Genomic DNA, 16,505 nt, shown 5'->3' with positions numbered 1-16,505 from the left:
GAGCCCGGGAGCCCCTTTGGGCAGCTCTCCTCCCTCGCCGAGGACAAGGCAGTGGGAGTCCGAGCCCGCTTCCTCTCACACCATCGTGCTCTGCAGCTGAGAGCCGAGGATGCTTCCCGTGGACCTGACTCCGTCCGGCACTTAGCACGTCCTCTGCGCGATTGGCCGTTTGTGGGCAGGGGGTCTCCTGCCGCCACCTGACACCATTCCTCGCGCAGAGGCCCTGAGCGGCTGCTGGATGCACAACGGTGTCCTACTGTGGTTCCACGGCTCTCTCAGCAAGAAGTCCATCCGGGAAGGAAGACATGATGGAGCGACATAAGGCAGGTCCCACTGAACGGGCTGAGACCTGCGGGGCCAGGATCGGAGACCACCGCACCTGCTGTCCTTGCGACCAAAACCGGAGTCATGGTGGCAACAAGCGTCAGGTGCCGGGCGGATCCGTGCCTGGTGTGCAGCGGCGGCCAGCGAGCCGGAGGAGTGAGGCTGCAGTGCTGCGAGGACCATCGAGACGCTGGCCCCCGGAGCCTGTGTCGCGTCAGCTCCCCTGGCTTCCGGAGAGGTCGTCAGCGAGGCCTTGTGCTTCTCAGCTGAGCTTCCTGTGAGGCTTCTAGGAGCCCATAGTCAACGCGGTTTGCTTTAGTTAAATAAACATCTTTCGCCCAAAGTAGTCGAATTCCCAAACGAGGGTCACCCCCAGCTGAAGGGTTAGCGTCACGAGCTGCGGTCACGACGTCAGACATTAAGACTGTCGCTGTCCCGGGGGTCGTTCACGGGGTCCTGCGTCGGGCTGCTCTTTCCAAGTCCTCGGTCAGAGCTGCTTTTGTGTTCAGTTGCTGCTCTGGAGGCTGGGTGGGCGCGGCTGGCTTCCCTGGGGACCCGTGACCGAGCAGTCCTGTCATCTGCACCAGGTCCCACCGAACGTTAGCACCTGGTCAGAAAGTCTGCTTAAGCAAACAAGGCCCCGTGCCCACCACGGCCCCTGCGTGCGTGACCTTGAGAGGGCACAGGAGTCTGTGTGACGCACGAAGGTGCCGACCGGACCTCGTCCCCCTGCTGCTCTGGGGACCACATGGTTTTGGGGCGAGGGGCTGGCACTTGAGCGGGAAGGAGCTTGAGTCCTTCCTTTGTCTGTTTTCACAGCTCAGTTCACGGAAATCGATAGTCTCTCAATGAGGATGTGACGTGGAATCAAGTCAGATGAGGAACGAATCTCCTCTGAGGGCTCAGCTTACTGCTTACGTGAAGCGCGGCCTCATTCACAGCAGGCACGACCCGTGGGGCTTGATGAGAACGGACACGTCCTCTCCATCGGCTGGAGGCCTGTGGGGCATGACCGGTCCTCGTGTGGCTCCACGGACACAGTAACAGGACTCAGGCATGTTGCTTGGTCATTTTGTATCTTACCAGCTACATTCTTGGTTTTTCCCTAATCTACCTGACATCGACATCGTTAAACATGCAATACCGTCATATTTTTGTATGCATCTCCGTAAGATAAGGGTTCTTAAAACACACGACCATAGTACCAGCAGCAACACCTTACATAAACTGCACTCGTTCCTTAGGGCTAAGCCTGCAGGTGGTGCTCAGACGTCTGTCCTCCCCCCCCCCCCCGCCCCAACGGTTGGCTTGATCGCCCTGAAATCCAGACAAGACGTGTCCGTTTCATCTGGCTAATGTCCCTGCATCTGCTGGGCTCCCTCTGCTTTCCTTGCAGTTTGTTGCAGAAACTGGGTCATGGGACCTAGCCGTCAGGTCATTTATTGCGTAGAAGTCCCAACATTCTGGATTTTGCTGGCTGCATCGTCTCTACTGACTTTTCAGCCAATCTTCAAAACTCGTTTGACGATTTACTGCGTGTCGTCCGAGGCCACAGAGCCGAGCGGCCGGTACGGTATGGTCAGCTGCCGCTGTTAGATGCGGGCACCCAGCTTTGGCAGGTGGAGGAACTTGTCCGAGCTTCGTGTCAAGTGAGAGGATCGAGTGAGGCCTGAGGACTCCAAAACCACGATGTTAACCACTACTCTCTAAATTCACAAAACGGGGCACCTGGGTGGCTCAGTTGGTCAAGCATCTGCCTTCGGCTCAGGTCATGATCTCGGGGTCCTGGGATGGAGCCCCGCATCGGGCTCCCTGCTCGGCGAGGAGTCTGTTTCTCCCTCTGACCCTCCCCCTCCCATGCTCTCTCTCATCCTCTCTCAAATAAATAAAATCTTTAAAATACAGCTCTTGGGGCACCTGGGTGGTTCAGTGGTTAAGCATCTGACTCTTGATCTCCGCTCGGGTCATGATCAAGCGCCCCCCCACCCCCACCCCCGGCTCTGTGCTGGGCGTGGTGTCTGCTTGAGATTCTCTCTCCCTCTCCCTCTGCCCCAACCCCCCCAAATACAGCTCCCTACTCTGGGATTTGTTAAGGCTGGGAAGTTCTGTATCCCTGGTCCTGGGGTCTGGCAGGACAGGTTAATGTAGATGAATAGTGTTTCCAAGTCTGCAGAGTACAGCCGTATTTAAAGAAAACAAGTGGAAAAACTTCTCCCACCTGTTCCTCAGGACGCCGCAGCAGACTCCCGCCAACTGCCCACCCAGCCCAGACTTCAGAAGACAGTCCTTCCGTGCAGGACTCTGCTCCTAGAGGGAAGCCTCCTAAAGGGGGCAACTGGGACAACTGATTTTCTTTCCCTTTTCTCACAAACACAAATGTGCTGTGGGTTTGTACATACTCAATGCTTTCTCCAAGATCTTCTTGTTTAATTAAGCAGGCTCCGTGCCCAGCTCAGAGACCAAAGCGGAGCTTGAACTCACAACCCTGAGATCAGGAGCTGGATGCTTAACCAGCTGAGCCACCCAGGTGGCCCTCACCAAGGAGATCTGTAAATAACTATATAATGGGGCGCCTGGGTGGCTCAGTGGGTTAAGCATCTGCCTCGGCTCAGGTCATGATCCCGGGGTCCTGGGATCAAGCCCCGCATCGGGCTCCCTGCTTTGGCAGGAAGCCTGCTTCTCCTTCTCCCTGACCTCCCCCCTGCTCTTGCGCTCTCTCAAATAAATAAAATCTTAAAAATAAAGAACTACGTAATTATTCATGAGGAAATAAATTTTAATTTCAAAGTATATTTACTAGTCAACATATGCAATTTCTAATGCATAATGTCAGATACAGTAATATTTTTGAACAAGATGGGGCAGGCACGTGATTCCTTTAAAATGCAAGTTCCTGGGGCACCTGAATGGCTTAGTCTGTCGGGCATTCGACTCGATTTTGGCTCAAGTTGTGATCTCAGGGTCGTGAGATCGAGCCCCACATCAGCGGGGAGTCAGACTGATTCTCTCTCTGAATAAATAAGTCTTTAAAATACAAAGAAAACGTAAGTGTTCCCTAAATTTTCCTAAACTAATCCATGATGGCAAAACTGCCCTTTTTATTTTTGGGAAAATCCTTAGTCATCGCTACACCCAACGTGGGGCTCGAACCCACGACCCTGAGGTCGAGTCGCACGCTCCACCGACTCAGCCATTCGGGCGCCCCTGGCACGCCTGCTCTTTAAAAAAAAAGACATGCCAACCATGAGGCGGTTCTTCCTTTGATACCAACTTGAAAACTCCAGGTAGGTATGTAGGAGTCAGACTCAGCCAGTCAGCTGTTTGAGGTTGGAAGCGGTGCCACCGATCGCCCAGATGAACGGACACGAGGAGACGCGGCACAACGTCTTACTCATTCTGTTTATTGGGTTGAAGGGGGTACAAACGATTGGGTAGGTGCGACGCACAGACATGGAAAAGGTGTATTAAAAACAAAACAAAACAAAACAAAACCCCAGTAAAGCAAATCAAAGTTAATGGAGGTTTCAATTGAACAAAATTTTAAAGACGTTTAATATAACCACACATTTATAAAATAAAAGTTAACAGGGTGTTTTGTAAATAATTAGAACGAGTGAAAATAAATATCAGAGACCTGAAGTTTTTATGCTTTAATGAAATAATAAAGCAAAGAAATTTAAACTACTAAATATAATCTGAGGCAGTTAAAAAAAAACCAAGAACCAAAAACCCAGAACCCCCCAAATTTAAGAACACAATCCTCTGAAACACTGAATCCGTCCATAGCAAATAGTTATTACAGACCGAAAGCTCTACGTGTCAGCCAGTTCCATCACAATGCCATGGAAATCTTGACAATTTAGGTGTCTTGAGATCAGCACTTAAGTCCTGTTCGCGATCTCTCCAGCTTGGTTTGTAAGTACAAACATGCTCCTGTGGATCTATCCCCTCACCACACATATACACACGTTTTCAAGGAGCCAATGACATTTTTTTCCATCTGTGCCTAAAAATGTTGCAATTCGATTTTAGCACAGTGACCCTGATAATGAAAATGCTTGAGTTAAAGATGGGGACACATCTGAATCTTATAAAAATATACCAGTATTAACCAGACCCTAAACTCAAGAGAGGGCACTTCACACGTGCACAAGACTAGTAAAATCGACAAGAACCCAGAAAGCGGCTTCCAGGACTTTTCATGGATTAAGCGCTCTCCCCCACACAGACGCACGACACGCACGCGCACGCACGCACACACACGTTTTCATACTGTTAGTTTCAGTAAATCCAGCCTATCTGGATTAAGTGACAGGGGATGGGTTTTTACAGGTTTTGTTTCTGCAACTATGGGGCACCTACTGTAACAATAGCTTAACAACACTGAGAACTTCAATTGAGTTCACCCTGTTTTTAGAAAGTGTCTAAGTGTAAATAAATGCAAAGTCACCACTTCTTTTAAAGTTAGCCGTTTCTAGGAAATCAGATATGGTTTTGAAAATGCAAGTAGGAAATTCTGGAGAATAAGGCCAAAAGAGCTGCTGGGGTCTAAATGACAGACTGACGTAAAATGAAATCAGGATGTTTATACATTTTGGAGATGGGACACAAAGGATATTGAGAGAAAGGTCTTCTTTCCTCCCCATTCAAAAGCAGCCATTCTTCTGCTGTCATAGAAACGGACTCAGATAGCTCCCTTTCAAGAGATGTGCGGTCTATTTACCACTGAGCAGAGGTGATAGGGTCAGTTCGAGTGCAGGAAACAACAGCCTAAAAAAGAAAATTTCAAGACGGGGAGGGGTGGGAAAGAAGGGTTTTCTATTAATGTCACAGAACACCGTTCTGGAGGGAGAACACGCCCGAGAACAGAAACCGCCCTATTTCTCCGGGGGTGTGTGCAGATGAAAATACAGACCTAAACTGGGACTTTTTGTTTGTTTCCCTCTCAAATAGCAGGTTCCTTTAATCAGCTCGTTCGTACTTAAAGCTAGGTAACCCCTGTCTGTTCTCCCACCCGCTAAAATGGGCCCATGTGTCGGGACGCCTGCAAATCTCCTGGTTAGACTACTTACCTGGTTTAACACAACGTGTTCGCCTGGCCTAGAAGAGTAGCAGAAATGGAGTCGGGACGAACACTAATGACACGAGGCCCAGAAGGAAAGCTGTGCCCGCCCCGCCCCCCGCGGCTCTTCATCCCCCTCCAACCCGGCCCTGATCCTCAAGTTCAACGCTGTACTAGCCGGAACCGATTGTTTGGAGGAAAAAGACAAAATTTAATTTCATACTCACTCCAGCCCCTTAATCGATGAACAACAAAAACATTTTTAAGCACATGGGAATGAGCCTACTAACCTGATTTTTGGAGCCCAAATTCTCTCCTCTATTTTGATCTATGTGCAAAAAGTATTGGTACTTTTCAGTTTACACATTTGTTAGTATCCTGTGCTGGCTTGCCCGTGTCCCCACTCTTGAGCCTACAGATGGCGGCACCGTCAGAGGCTGTCAGGTTACAGCTACGGCTCAGCCCGTCCTAGGTGTCTTCACGGTGACCTTGCCTAGCACAGTCCCTGCGTGGCCCGGGGGCCCAGAGTGCGCTCCCTCAGCTGCTCTGCGGGCACCCTTGTCACTCTGCTAACTTAGGGGAGGTATGCTCTTTGTAAAATGCGCCTCACCTCTATGCCCCCGCCCCCCCCCCCCCTTTTAAACAGTGTTTTTCACAGGAAAAGCTCCCATCTGGGGCTGGCTGGGTGAAGCCCGGGACAGACTGCGGGCCAGGCAGGGCTCCCAGGGGGCGTCAGCGGTGGCCCCGGGCCACTGCATCAGCTCAGTGCCGCTGCCGCCCCTCTCTGCCCACCGATCATGCGGACGTTTCCGTAGAGACTGGGGCACATTAACGGCTTCGGGGTTTAGCGAATCACTGAAAACACGAATGGGTTTAACTGCACTGAGGTAAAGAGAAGTTGCCACTTAATTATATACAGTTACCAATGAAGACTTTTATTCAAGCTCAAAGTAAAAAGTAATTTAAGAAAAATGAAGTACCAGATAAACTGTAACATATAGTTATTGTAACTCAGAAGTATCAAAACAGGAATTCTTGATTCTCTAAGTGGTGGTCTCTGCAAAATGGAGCTTAAAGAAATCTTTTACATACCAATTTGATAAAATAATCTGCTGACCACGGTCCGTCACTTTCTTGTACTATGAGCTTTTGGGAGAACCCGTGCTAGTTTAAGGCCAAATGTGTTTGTCTTTCTTCTCCCCTCCCTGACTGCCCCGCTTCTCCCTGCGGCCGCCCTGCCCCGCGCCCACGGGACAGTTCCTGACACCCAAGCCTTTCCCCGCTCTGGGTCCTGAGGGCGCCAACTCAGGCCGGTGACAGACCAGATGGCAGGCTTGGCTGGCCCCAAAGGGGACTTAGTACAAGCCCTTTGCTTCACCAGAATCTTATCTCGGGGGTACTCCCACCCCTCCTCCCAGCGTAACAGCTGCGGCCCCCCCGGAGCCTCTACCGAGAAGGGGAGGGAGGAGGTCTCAAGGAGACGAAGTCGGCTGCATTCAGCTGTTACGGGGTTTAAAAGCACAATGTGAACATCAGGCTTTTGGCTTATTCTAAATGTGAAATTCTCAGGGTTAAAAGTGCTTTTCCACAAAAGAGACCTTTCCTTAAGCTAAAGGGGGAGGGGAGGCAAGGACTACCCACAGCACCAGTATAGAATGAGGTTCAGTATGGCAATATCCGGAAAACTGAGAAGGAGCATTCTGTCAATTTATGTATCTCTACAGGTCAGAATATCAAGGGCCATTAAGATCAAGGACTGTGAGGTTTTAAACCCAGTTTCGGTCTGTCTCGAACCTGCTGAATTCTTCGGACAAGCTCAAGTAGACTAGGAACTTCCCCAGTGGTTACGCCTCATCGCCACGCTCCCGCTGGATCGCACCAGAACACCTTCCCAAGCCGAGAACAACTTGGAATGTGCTTTGGTGCGAACCTAAGTGGACTACTGATCTCTCCTGTTGGTAGAGATTTAAAATTCTCTTTTTAATCTTGAATTTCTTCAACATCAGGTACTGCTGTTCCTTCAGGAATAAAACAAAAGGGGGGAAACCTTCACGGTATGACTCTGGATTCCCTGTGCAATGTCCTTCCAAGCACTGTTTCTGGGCAAGTCTCACGTGGGATTGTAGAAGAGCATCAGTTATACTGCGTTATCTACATCAGAGAGGAAACTTTTTGAAGCTGGTTTAGATTCCAAATGTATACAAATGAAGTCACTTTAATCCTATAAATACTTCTTAATTTATTTTTAAAAAATTGTGCTGTTAACCCTTTTACGGGGCAACAAGCTATGTGAAAAGTACAAAACTTTTTGTCAAATGTAATATTGAGAGTGCTTTTGACATAGTTCACTGGTTTATCATCTGGATCAGTATATACTGCGCAACGGGCAAGGCTAGAATCCATGAACCAAGCTGCAAAGATCTCAAGCTAAATAAGGCGGAAAGATTTTGGAGAAACAAAAGAAGGAAATTCTTTCCTATCCAATGTATACTCTTCAGACTAATGCACTCCTTCTATCAAGCCTTCTAAACTGTTAAATAAAGTTTTCCAAACAAGCATTTAAACTTCATTACACAGAAGAGCAACAAGAATGGTATCCCACCAGACAAAAGGCAGGAGGGAAAAAAATATATATACTGAGTTCAATGGGTAAGCCTGAATGTAGCACAGTTCTTCACAACCGATGGGGGGATAATTCAACATGGTGTCCAACAACGTTCTAACGACGTGCTTCATCTCAACTGGTTACTATGAAGCAAGGTGTAAATGTTTGGCCCCAATCGGGCTTCAGAAATGGTTCTTTTTTCATGACGAGCATGTCTGTCCAGCTATCAATCATGTTTGTTTGCACCAAATCCCAAGCCATTAAAATACGACTAATTTTAAGTTAAACAGAAGTCGTCTGCTCCACATTCGCCATCAACTATCCATGCTACTGCATTCCTCTGAATGAAGACAGGATGAAATGTGTTTCGGGGATGGGGGTGGGGGGGAGGAGAAAAGGGGAGGGGAAAAAAAAGTCACCAGTTAGAAAGTTTTAATATATCAGCATCATGACATTACAAACTGTCCTACCTCTGAAAACAATCACACCACAGCAAGTTCTTGGTCTTTCCATCATAACCTCTAGAACAATGTGTCCGTATTGTGTCTTACTTAGCCTGCATATTATAGTTTAAATTCATTACTTTGAATATTGGAGAACCCAAGTGAATAATCAAATTAGAATCTCATACTTTAAAAATGAACCTTGAAGTAGTTCTGTGGAACAGCAGATCTTTATGATTAGACGACAAAAGGAAAGAGGAGTGAACGATCCGGTGGTCCAAGGTAGGAGGGTGCCTGGGACCGCGTGCTTCGTCCGCTCAGCCCGTGCCACGTTCTGTGGCATGTTCCCACTGTGTTTTCGGGAATGGGTCAATAAGCCTCGTGGATACAGTTCAGTGGCTATTACGGGCACATTCACAGGGCTGGACAACCGTCTCGTCACCCGCCAGCAGTCATACACAAATGGCAGCATGCAGCCCTCAGCACCCCACTGGTCTACTTTCAGTCTCCATGGACCTGCCCACTCATTTCACATAACGGGGTCGCACTAAGTGGTCTTCTGCGTTCGGGTCTTGCACTTGGCATATTGTTCTGGAGATTCGTCCGCGTTGCAGCGTGTGTCTGCTTGATCCTATTCTACTTTACGCATCCCTCAAAACGATATAGTACGGAACTCTACTGTTAGAATAAAAGGTCAGCAGATGGGTTTCTGAAACGGGAATCAAATATTTTCGCTTAAAAGACTTACAGTATCTTACAGTGTCATGATTTTTGAATGTCATTTTCTTCAGCCTCATCTATATTTTTCAAAATGTCTATTCCAAACAGGCGTTACTTTCATTAGTAAAAAAAAAAAATTCAAGTGGGAGAAAAGAACCCAGAAGACACTTTTTTCCTGTTTTAGGTATAAATGAACTTCTTGCAAAAACACAAAGCAGAGCTGCTGCATTGGACCAGATCTCCCAAGGGCGCCAGATGAGGTTCACCCACGCGGCGTGCGTCCACATCGACTTGATCCACCCAATACCAACAGAGTGGCAGCTTTGACTTCACGGCCGTAGAGGCATAAGCTCAAAGCTGGGTCTGAAGTATATCCGCTTGCCAGGTAAATCTCTTACTATCTACCTAATATTTCAAATCGAATACGCTTCCTTGAAGAAGTAACTTCCAAATGACTGATAAGAGAAACGCACGTAATCACAGTTATGGATCTGTAACACGTCAGTCCCTGACAGTGGGCGCTGAAACCTGAACAGGACAACACACGGAGGCAAAGGGTCTCGGTGCTGGCGGATTTCCCAGAGGCGTGCTGGCCCGTCCCGCAGTGATGCAGACACAGGATGGCCCTTCAGGCTCTGAACCACTGCGCAGCGGGTCTCAAATCCATCACCCGTGTCCTCTTCACACGCTGACTCTCACCTCACTGCGGCTGCTCTTTCTCACTAAAACGTCTAGGTGGGACCCGCGGTGAACAAAAACCTCGTCATCTGTTTTCTGGGGGACTTGCTTCCTTCTAAGAAAACCAAATATTTCACTTGCTCTGTTTGAAAGAAGAGCGGTACGTCCTTTACATAAAATTTCTCACCGTGTCTTCCCTCCAGCACAAGTTGTCTTGCTCAACCGAGCCAGATCCTCATGGAAAAACCCTGCAGACTCGGGACGGCGACTCCATGTCCCCCCCACAGAAATGCGGGTGGACTCCCCCCCCCCCCCAGGACTGTGCAGGACAGCCTGGTGCGTGCCCAAGGCGCAGGGCAGATTGGAGCATCCTCTCTCCGGGTCACACACAGTGCCCTGGGGCCAGGGGCCACACGGTGTTACGGGCGTGTATGCTCAAGAGCAAATTGGTCTGAAGTTGTCCAAATTTTGTAATATTAGCTAGTTCTCATGGGCGTGAAAGTATAAAATGCTTCCTGCATCATGGAGTGAGATTTTCAAGATTTGCTGAGCTGAAAAAAACTACACAGCTACGCAGCTGTAAATGAGGTGGTGCGTTCCCATTCATCTTCCCCAATGTTACCACCACACACGTGCACACACGTGTACCACACACCCCCCCCCACGCACCCACACCATACATGCACCCGACACACACACACCCACCCCTGTATGTCAGGTTACGGAAACTCCTGTGGAGAGAGTACAATCTCTGAATGGGGGAGGAAGTAAATTCTAGCCCACACTGAAAAGTTCCCAACAGGCCGGGCCACGTGTCACCCAGAGGAAGCGCGCGGATGGTGTGCGGTGCTGTTACCTTCAATATTCTGGTGGTCTATAAAAGGTGCTGGTCCCCATATTCTAACAGTGCCATCGTCTGAGGCGCTGGCCATCATGGATGGGATCTGTGGGTTCCAGCTCACACAGTTCACTGTGCGCGTGTGCCCTGTCAGCTCCGCAATTGGCAGCTCGCTACGCTTGTGCCAGATGTAAACCTTGTGATCTGGATAAACAGGAATTCAGAGAGAGGTCAGGGCGCTGTTGTACTTCAACAAAGCCAACTGATCTGAAATTGCTCATCATCACACACAGAACATAGGACTCGATTTTTAGAACTTAATACGTGTGTAGTTTAATCAATTCCCTTACGAGAAAAGCCATTTTAACAAAACATACGGTTCCCCTGTTAAAGGTGACTGACTAGCTCTCAAGTCATCACGAAGTCTGCAATATTCTCTTAATACCCGAGAAATGGATCACAGGCAAGATCTCTCAAGGTAAACAAACGTAGGACAGAGATGACAAACGCTCTGGAAATGGGGGGTGATGGAACCACGATGTGTCCAAATCCAACAGCAGCTATCACGCAGACAACTGCTCAACCTCTGCGGAGGGTTCACCGCGTCCCAGGCGCTAGACACTTCAGTGACTGATATATCATTCTCACCACCGCCGCCACGAGGTGGGTGCTGCGCTTCTGCCCTTCCCGGGGAGGGGGCCTGAGGCGCTCGGACGACCCGCCTCACACCCGCCCTCCACCACTGGCTACCCGGTACCTGTGGACACATCACCCACTCTGGGTGGTCCTTCATCTGCACGCGACATGGTGTGAGGGTAAAATCAGTTTGCGTACGCAAGAGTTTGGGAAAGAGCCTGGCAGAGAGTAAACAGTGCGCGTTACTGTAAAGAGGAACCTACGTCCAGGTGACACTTCTCAAACAGAAGGCACACCCTGAGTGAGTGACAGAAGTGCTCCACCTGAAGGCGAGCCGCCAACTAGCGGCCAGTGGGGGAGCTCCTGGGGGACGAGCTTCCCACCGAGCAAACCTCAGTGTGCTGAGAAGCAGCTCATTTGTGGTAAAAGAACACGTCCTGCTTTCAAAGCGTCTAACGTGAACATGAAAGGCTGGGACTCCCTCTGAGCGTTGTGTGTGCATACGGGAAGCAAAAGCTGACACACTCACTGAAGAACTGAATTATACTTTCCTAGAAGGTGTATGTCGTTCAGTCACTTTTTCCTTGCGTAAAATCAAATAAGCAAAAAAAGAAAAAAGCAGAGAAAGACAAAACAGATTAGCTACGCTTCCCCTTGAACTAAGTTCACAAAGACAATCACAGTGAAAAGTATGAATACACCGGACACCTGCCCGCCGCCGCGGGTAGATGCTTTGTGAGCACACACCCAAGGACAGTGTCTGCTGGAGAGGCAGCAGGCCCTCGGACTCGCAGGGGTCAGGGTCAGAGCGACAGGCTTGCTGACTGAGCTCTGCTGGCCGCCGCGGTCCACAGACCCCACGGCTTGTGTGGCGGTAAAAAAGAAAGCAGGGTTTTCTACACACTGCCCGCACAGTGAAAAAGCTTGAGTAATGACGTAACGTTTTTGAAAACGTTCCCTAATTGCTCTATTTTATATTGCCAGTCATGTATTTGGGATTTGGAAGGTTCTTAGAATCCCCGCAAATAAATGACAAATGGATTAATGTGATCATCATGGGACATAATGCATTCACTATGTCCACTTGGTGTTGAAAACATTTTTCAGAACCATTCTAAACCACCTGAGTCGTGAGAATGCTCATCTCTTCACTTCATGTTTCATTTTTAGCCCAAAGAGAATATAGTATGGTTTGATTAATTAATAATAATTAATCATTAGTTCAAAGTTAGTTCAGGCTTTAAAATAAAAGGACAGACATCACTACGGATAATGGCAGTCACAGGTATTCTGAAGCACTTCTAGGGTCCATATTATGTTTAGAAAGACCGGGGAGCATAATCAAGAGGGGAAGCCCACCAGAAGCAGGGCTGAACGGAGCTTGGGAGAGAGACTGGGGGCAGGGGAGCGCTAACAAGCAGGCAGAAGTCTTCACGTGCTTGGACCGTGCTAGTGCAGAATCTGGGAGAAAGTAATTGGAAAGATGTGAACTTCTCAAAAGTGTTACCTACAAACCAACTCTTCTCTCTTCTCAATCTTACCTGATTTTTTTTTCTTTTTTTTTTAACAGAGCGTGAGGGGAGGGGAGGGGCAGAGGCAGGGCAGAGGGAGAAAGACTCTCAAGTAGACTCCCCGCTGAGCACAGAGTCGATCCCACGACCCTGAGATCATGACATGAGCTGAGATGCAGAGTCAGATGCTTAACTGACTGAGCCACCCAGGCGCCCTGACTGTTTTTTTTAGAGAAAGAAACAGCAGATAAATTCCTATGCTTCATATGAATTCCTAAAGGTCTCTGTCCTAATTCTTAAACACACCTTATACACAAAGGGAAAACCCGTGTTACTCTGTGATCCTTGGATCTATTGAGATCAATTTCTCGTCGAGATAGGGGTGGCCAACACCTTGGATAAATGGAACATCACCAACAGAAGCCAGTTCCCTGGTCTATGCTGTAAAACTAGATTTAGTATTTTTAGAAGTGACGTAACTAACATGCTGCTGTAGCACTAAGAGCAGTATACAGCAGGTGCTCAATGAGATTCTGCCATAATTTGCCCTTATTTATGCTTCTAGTAGCACACTCACTTTTAATACCTATCTGTGTTGCCTAAAAGATTATTTATTTATTTGACAGAGAGAGAGAGAACGAGCGAGCACAAGCAGGGGGAGCGGCAGAGGGAGAAGCAGGCTCCCCGCTGAGCAGGGAGCCTGACGCGGGGCACGATCCCAGGATCCCGGGATCATGACCTGAGCCGAAGGCAGACACTTAACCGACTGAACCTCCCGGGCACCCCTGTATTTTAAACAATTTCTATTTTAAATTCGACTGACCACTTTAGGAACAGGCCTGGCTGGAATACTGGTGTTATTAGACTGGAGAGTACGTGTATTCAGAAAAAGTACTAGAGACAATTCTACAATTTCAGCTTTTCCGAGACCGGAAGAATCCTCAAACTAAATTATTCTCTTTGGCCATTAAAGAAACACTGCAGGTCCTAACCAGAGTCGAATTTGTCTAAGTTCAGGTAAGACATCATAATTAACCCTAACTTCATAGATCCTACGAACCTCTGCACACCATCACGGAAGATTAACTAAATCTTGGTTTGACGCATGCACCACGCACACCTCCCCGTGGCCAGAATGGGACAATCCGGAGGACGCAAAGGCATTCCAAAAAGGGGAAAAGAACAGTGTGCCGGAGAGATAAAACTCCAACAATTGTCAATCTCACACCCTGCATTTGCCTGGAGACGTGGCTACCCTCATGCACTGAGTCAATCACAGAGCTCCCCCCGGATCCCCCATCCATCCACGAGAACGACCGCGTGCACACAACTCACCTTCACTGCCACTAGCGATGAAGTCTTCGTTATGGCCTCCAAAACATGAATGAATCGTATAAAACCCTTGCGTGACACCTTGATACTTTCTTACTAAAACTCTGTCTTGCAAGTCCCATAAATGAACTCCCTGTAGGCGAAAGAAAACAGACGTATTTATTCTTCCTCAATTCAAAAGAATTTTAAAAAGTAATCTGTGAATATCTCTTTGCCTGATGGAACATTTTCAATTCCTATTTACGCAAAATGGCAACGTTCTGATAAATTAATGGTTGACCCACAAACTTAAGGACCAAACACATACAGTAAAATTTAAGAATTTGTAAAAATATTTATTTCTATATGTATACACCAAAAATCATACTAAATTTTGAACTAAGCTAAATCTTTATAATAAACTTACCTGAGTTGCTACATTTAACAAAGCTAATCGGCCATTCTTGGAAATAGTAAAAGACATAATGGGATGATCTTCTTGTACTCTGTAACCAGAAAATAATCTGTTAAAAGCGACACACTAAGAATCAAGAACATTCAAATTATCAAAATATAAAATGTTCTAGCTTAAATACTGCAATTTTGTCTATAATCAGTATGAGAGACTGTATTTCAATTAAGAAAAAAAAATGAGTTAATGGCTACGAAGCACCCCCTGACCACCAATCCACTTTTTTTTTTTTTTAAAGATTTTATTTATTTATTTGACACAGAGAGAGAGAGATCACAAGTAGGCAGGCAGGCAGGCAGAGGGAAAAGCAGGCTCCCTGCTGAGCAGGGAGCCCGATGCGGGACTCGATCCCAGGACCCTGGGATCATGACCTGAGCCGAAGGCAGACTCTTAACCAAGTGAGCTACCCAGGCAGCCCCCACCAATCCATTTTAAGATCAAACCCCCCAAACCAAAACATAAGAGCTCTTCTCAAATAGTGAGTTCCACCACACATTTTAACATAAATAAAGTAATTATTTAACAGATAAAAAAATAGTTACATGTTCCTATCTGTAAGGTCCTCGAAGTTGTACCCCCGGATGCGCTGGTGTGTGTCTGATGCCAGAACAGTCTTGCCATCGCTCAAGCACCAAAGGCATTGCACTCTCACCCCTTCCCAGGAGTCAAGGAGGTTCCCGTCTAAATCCTGGGGAGAAATTCACTGTGAACCCCATTCTGAAACAGCGCTTGGGAAGCCAAGAACCAAAAGAATCTCTTAGCAGTATCTTTTTGTAATAAGTTTGTTTTTTCCTGCTCGACTTAATTGTTCCATAAGTGGTTCTCATCACGAAAATGTGAATATAGGTCAAATTTCATTACAACAATACTTCAGGGGGAGGGGGAGAGAATCTCTGTACACTCTGTCTTCCCTTCAACATGCAACCAGGCACAGATGATGACAAAACACACAGAGAAAGAATCCCTAAGTTCTAAGTGAGGCACTGCTACCGGGACCTGTCCTGTGGAAAAGATTAGCAAAACATTACTTCTAGCTTTAGGGAACTCAGAAACTGTTATGACATTTTAAAAACATCACCAAATTTGTAATGTGTTCTACAGATCAAAGCTCTAAGGATCATTATCTTGTTGAATATTCCAAGTTCTGAGAGGCATCCCATGTCCACTCCACAGATGGGGGAGCTACCAAGTCCCGGGCCCTGAAGGTGTCAACACCACAGGGGACAGTGGGGTCAGCAGACACACACATGGTCATCTTGCAGGCAGGGAGTCAAGAACAAACGGCTTTGCGGCCGGAAAGTACAGCATGGAGACCAGCTGGACTGCATATCTGAAAGTTTCTGAGAGAATAACTCTTAAAAGTCCTCATCACAACTGTGAACTGTGTATGGGAACAGCTAATTACTGTGGTTGTAATTGTTAATGCACACAGATATCAAAACGTTATGTTGTACACGTGAAGCTAACATAATGTTATAGGTCAACTATACCTCCGTTGAAACAAAGGGAAAATAAGTAAAAAACCCAAGTAGTATATTAGCCCATGGATAGAAACTCCAGAAATAACTTTTTAAACTACTGGGAAAATCACAGGTAGACCAATAAGGTGTGCTGAGATGGCTGGGGGAAGGAAAGAACTTGTGGCTCATAACCATGCTTTGGGGACAGGACACGAGGTTCCACAAGTCCCACGGCTGGCTTACCAACCAGACGCCGGTGGTCTGTACCGGCCACACAGAGGTCTTTATGACCGGTGATCTTCAGCTATGTTGAATGATTTACGGGATTCATGATCTCATTTAACTGTAATCCTAAGATCACACGCGGAAGTGCCCACTGGCAGCAAGCCGGGCCGTGGCACGAGACACGGCAACCAGACCGATGTTCAAGGCAGAGTCCACCTTG

At 47.6% G+C, this 16,505-nt stretch overlaps 1 protein-coding gene across 3 annotated transcripts in view; it reads right to left on the bottom strand.

Moving 5' to 3' along the window:
* Positions 1-3,704: 3,704 nt before the first annotated feature.
* WDR26 (WD repeat domain 26) overlaps positions 3,705-16,505 on the bottom strand; it is a 39,318-nt gene continuing 26,517 nt past the window's right edge. For 2 of the 3 annotated variants that reach the window (XM_028111518.2, XM_028111517.2), the window contains exons 10-14: positions 15,143-15,288; positions 14,556-14,634; positions 14,153-14,282; positions 10,689-10,874; positions 7,346-8,331 (exon numbers count right to left, since the gene is read on the bottom strand). In XM_028111518.2, the coding sequence (XP_027967319.1) occupies positions 8,306-8,331; positions 10,689-10,874; positions 14,153-14,282; positions 14,556-14,634; positions 15,143-15,288 (567 nt within the window). In that variant the 3' untranslated portion in view covers positions 7,346-8,305. Of the gene's footprint in view, positions 5,095-7,345; positions 8,332-10,688; positions 10,875-14,152; positions 14,283-14,555; positions 14,635-15,142; positions 15,289-16,505 lie in introns of those variants that run through there. The other variant, XM_028111516.2, reaches the window with a different exon arrangement.

Source organism: Eumetopias jubatus, unplaced genomic scaffold (assembly GCF_037043125.1).
Source record: "Eumetopias jubatus isolate StellerSeaLion01/CBP00866 unplaced genomic scaffold, mEumJub1_p1.0 scaffold_12, whole genome shotgun sequence".
In the NCBI taxonomy this organism is placed as follows: domain Eukaryota; kingdom Metazoa; phylum Chordata; class Mammalia; order Carnivora; family Otariidae; genus Eumetopias; species Eumetopias jubatus.
This window is presented reverse-complemented; position numbering and strand designations above follow the sequence as displayed.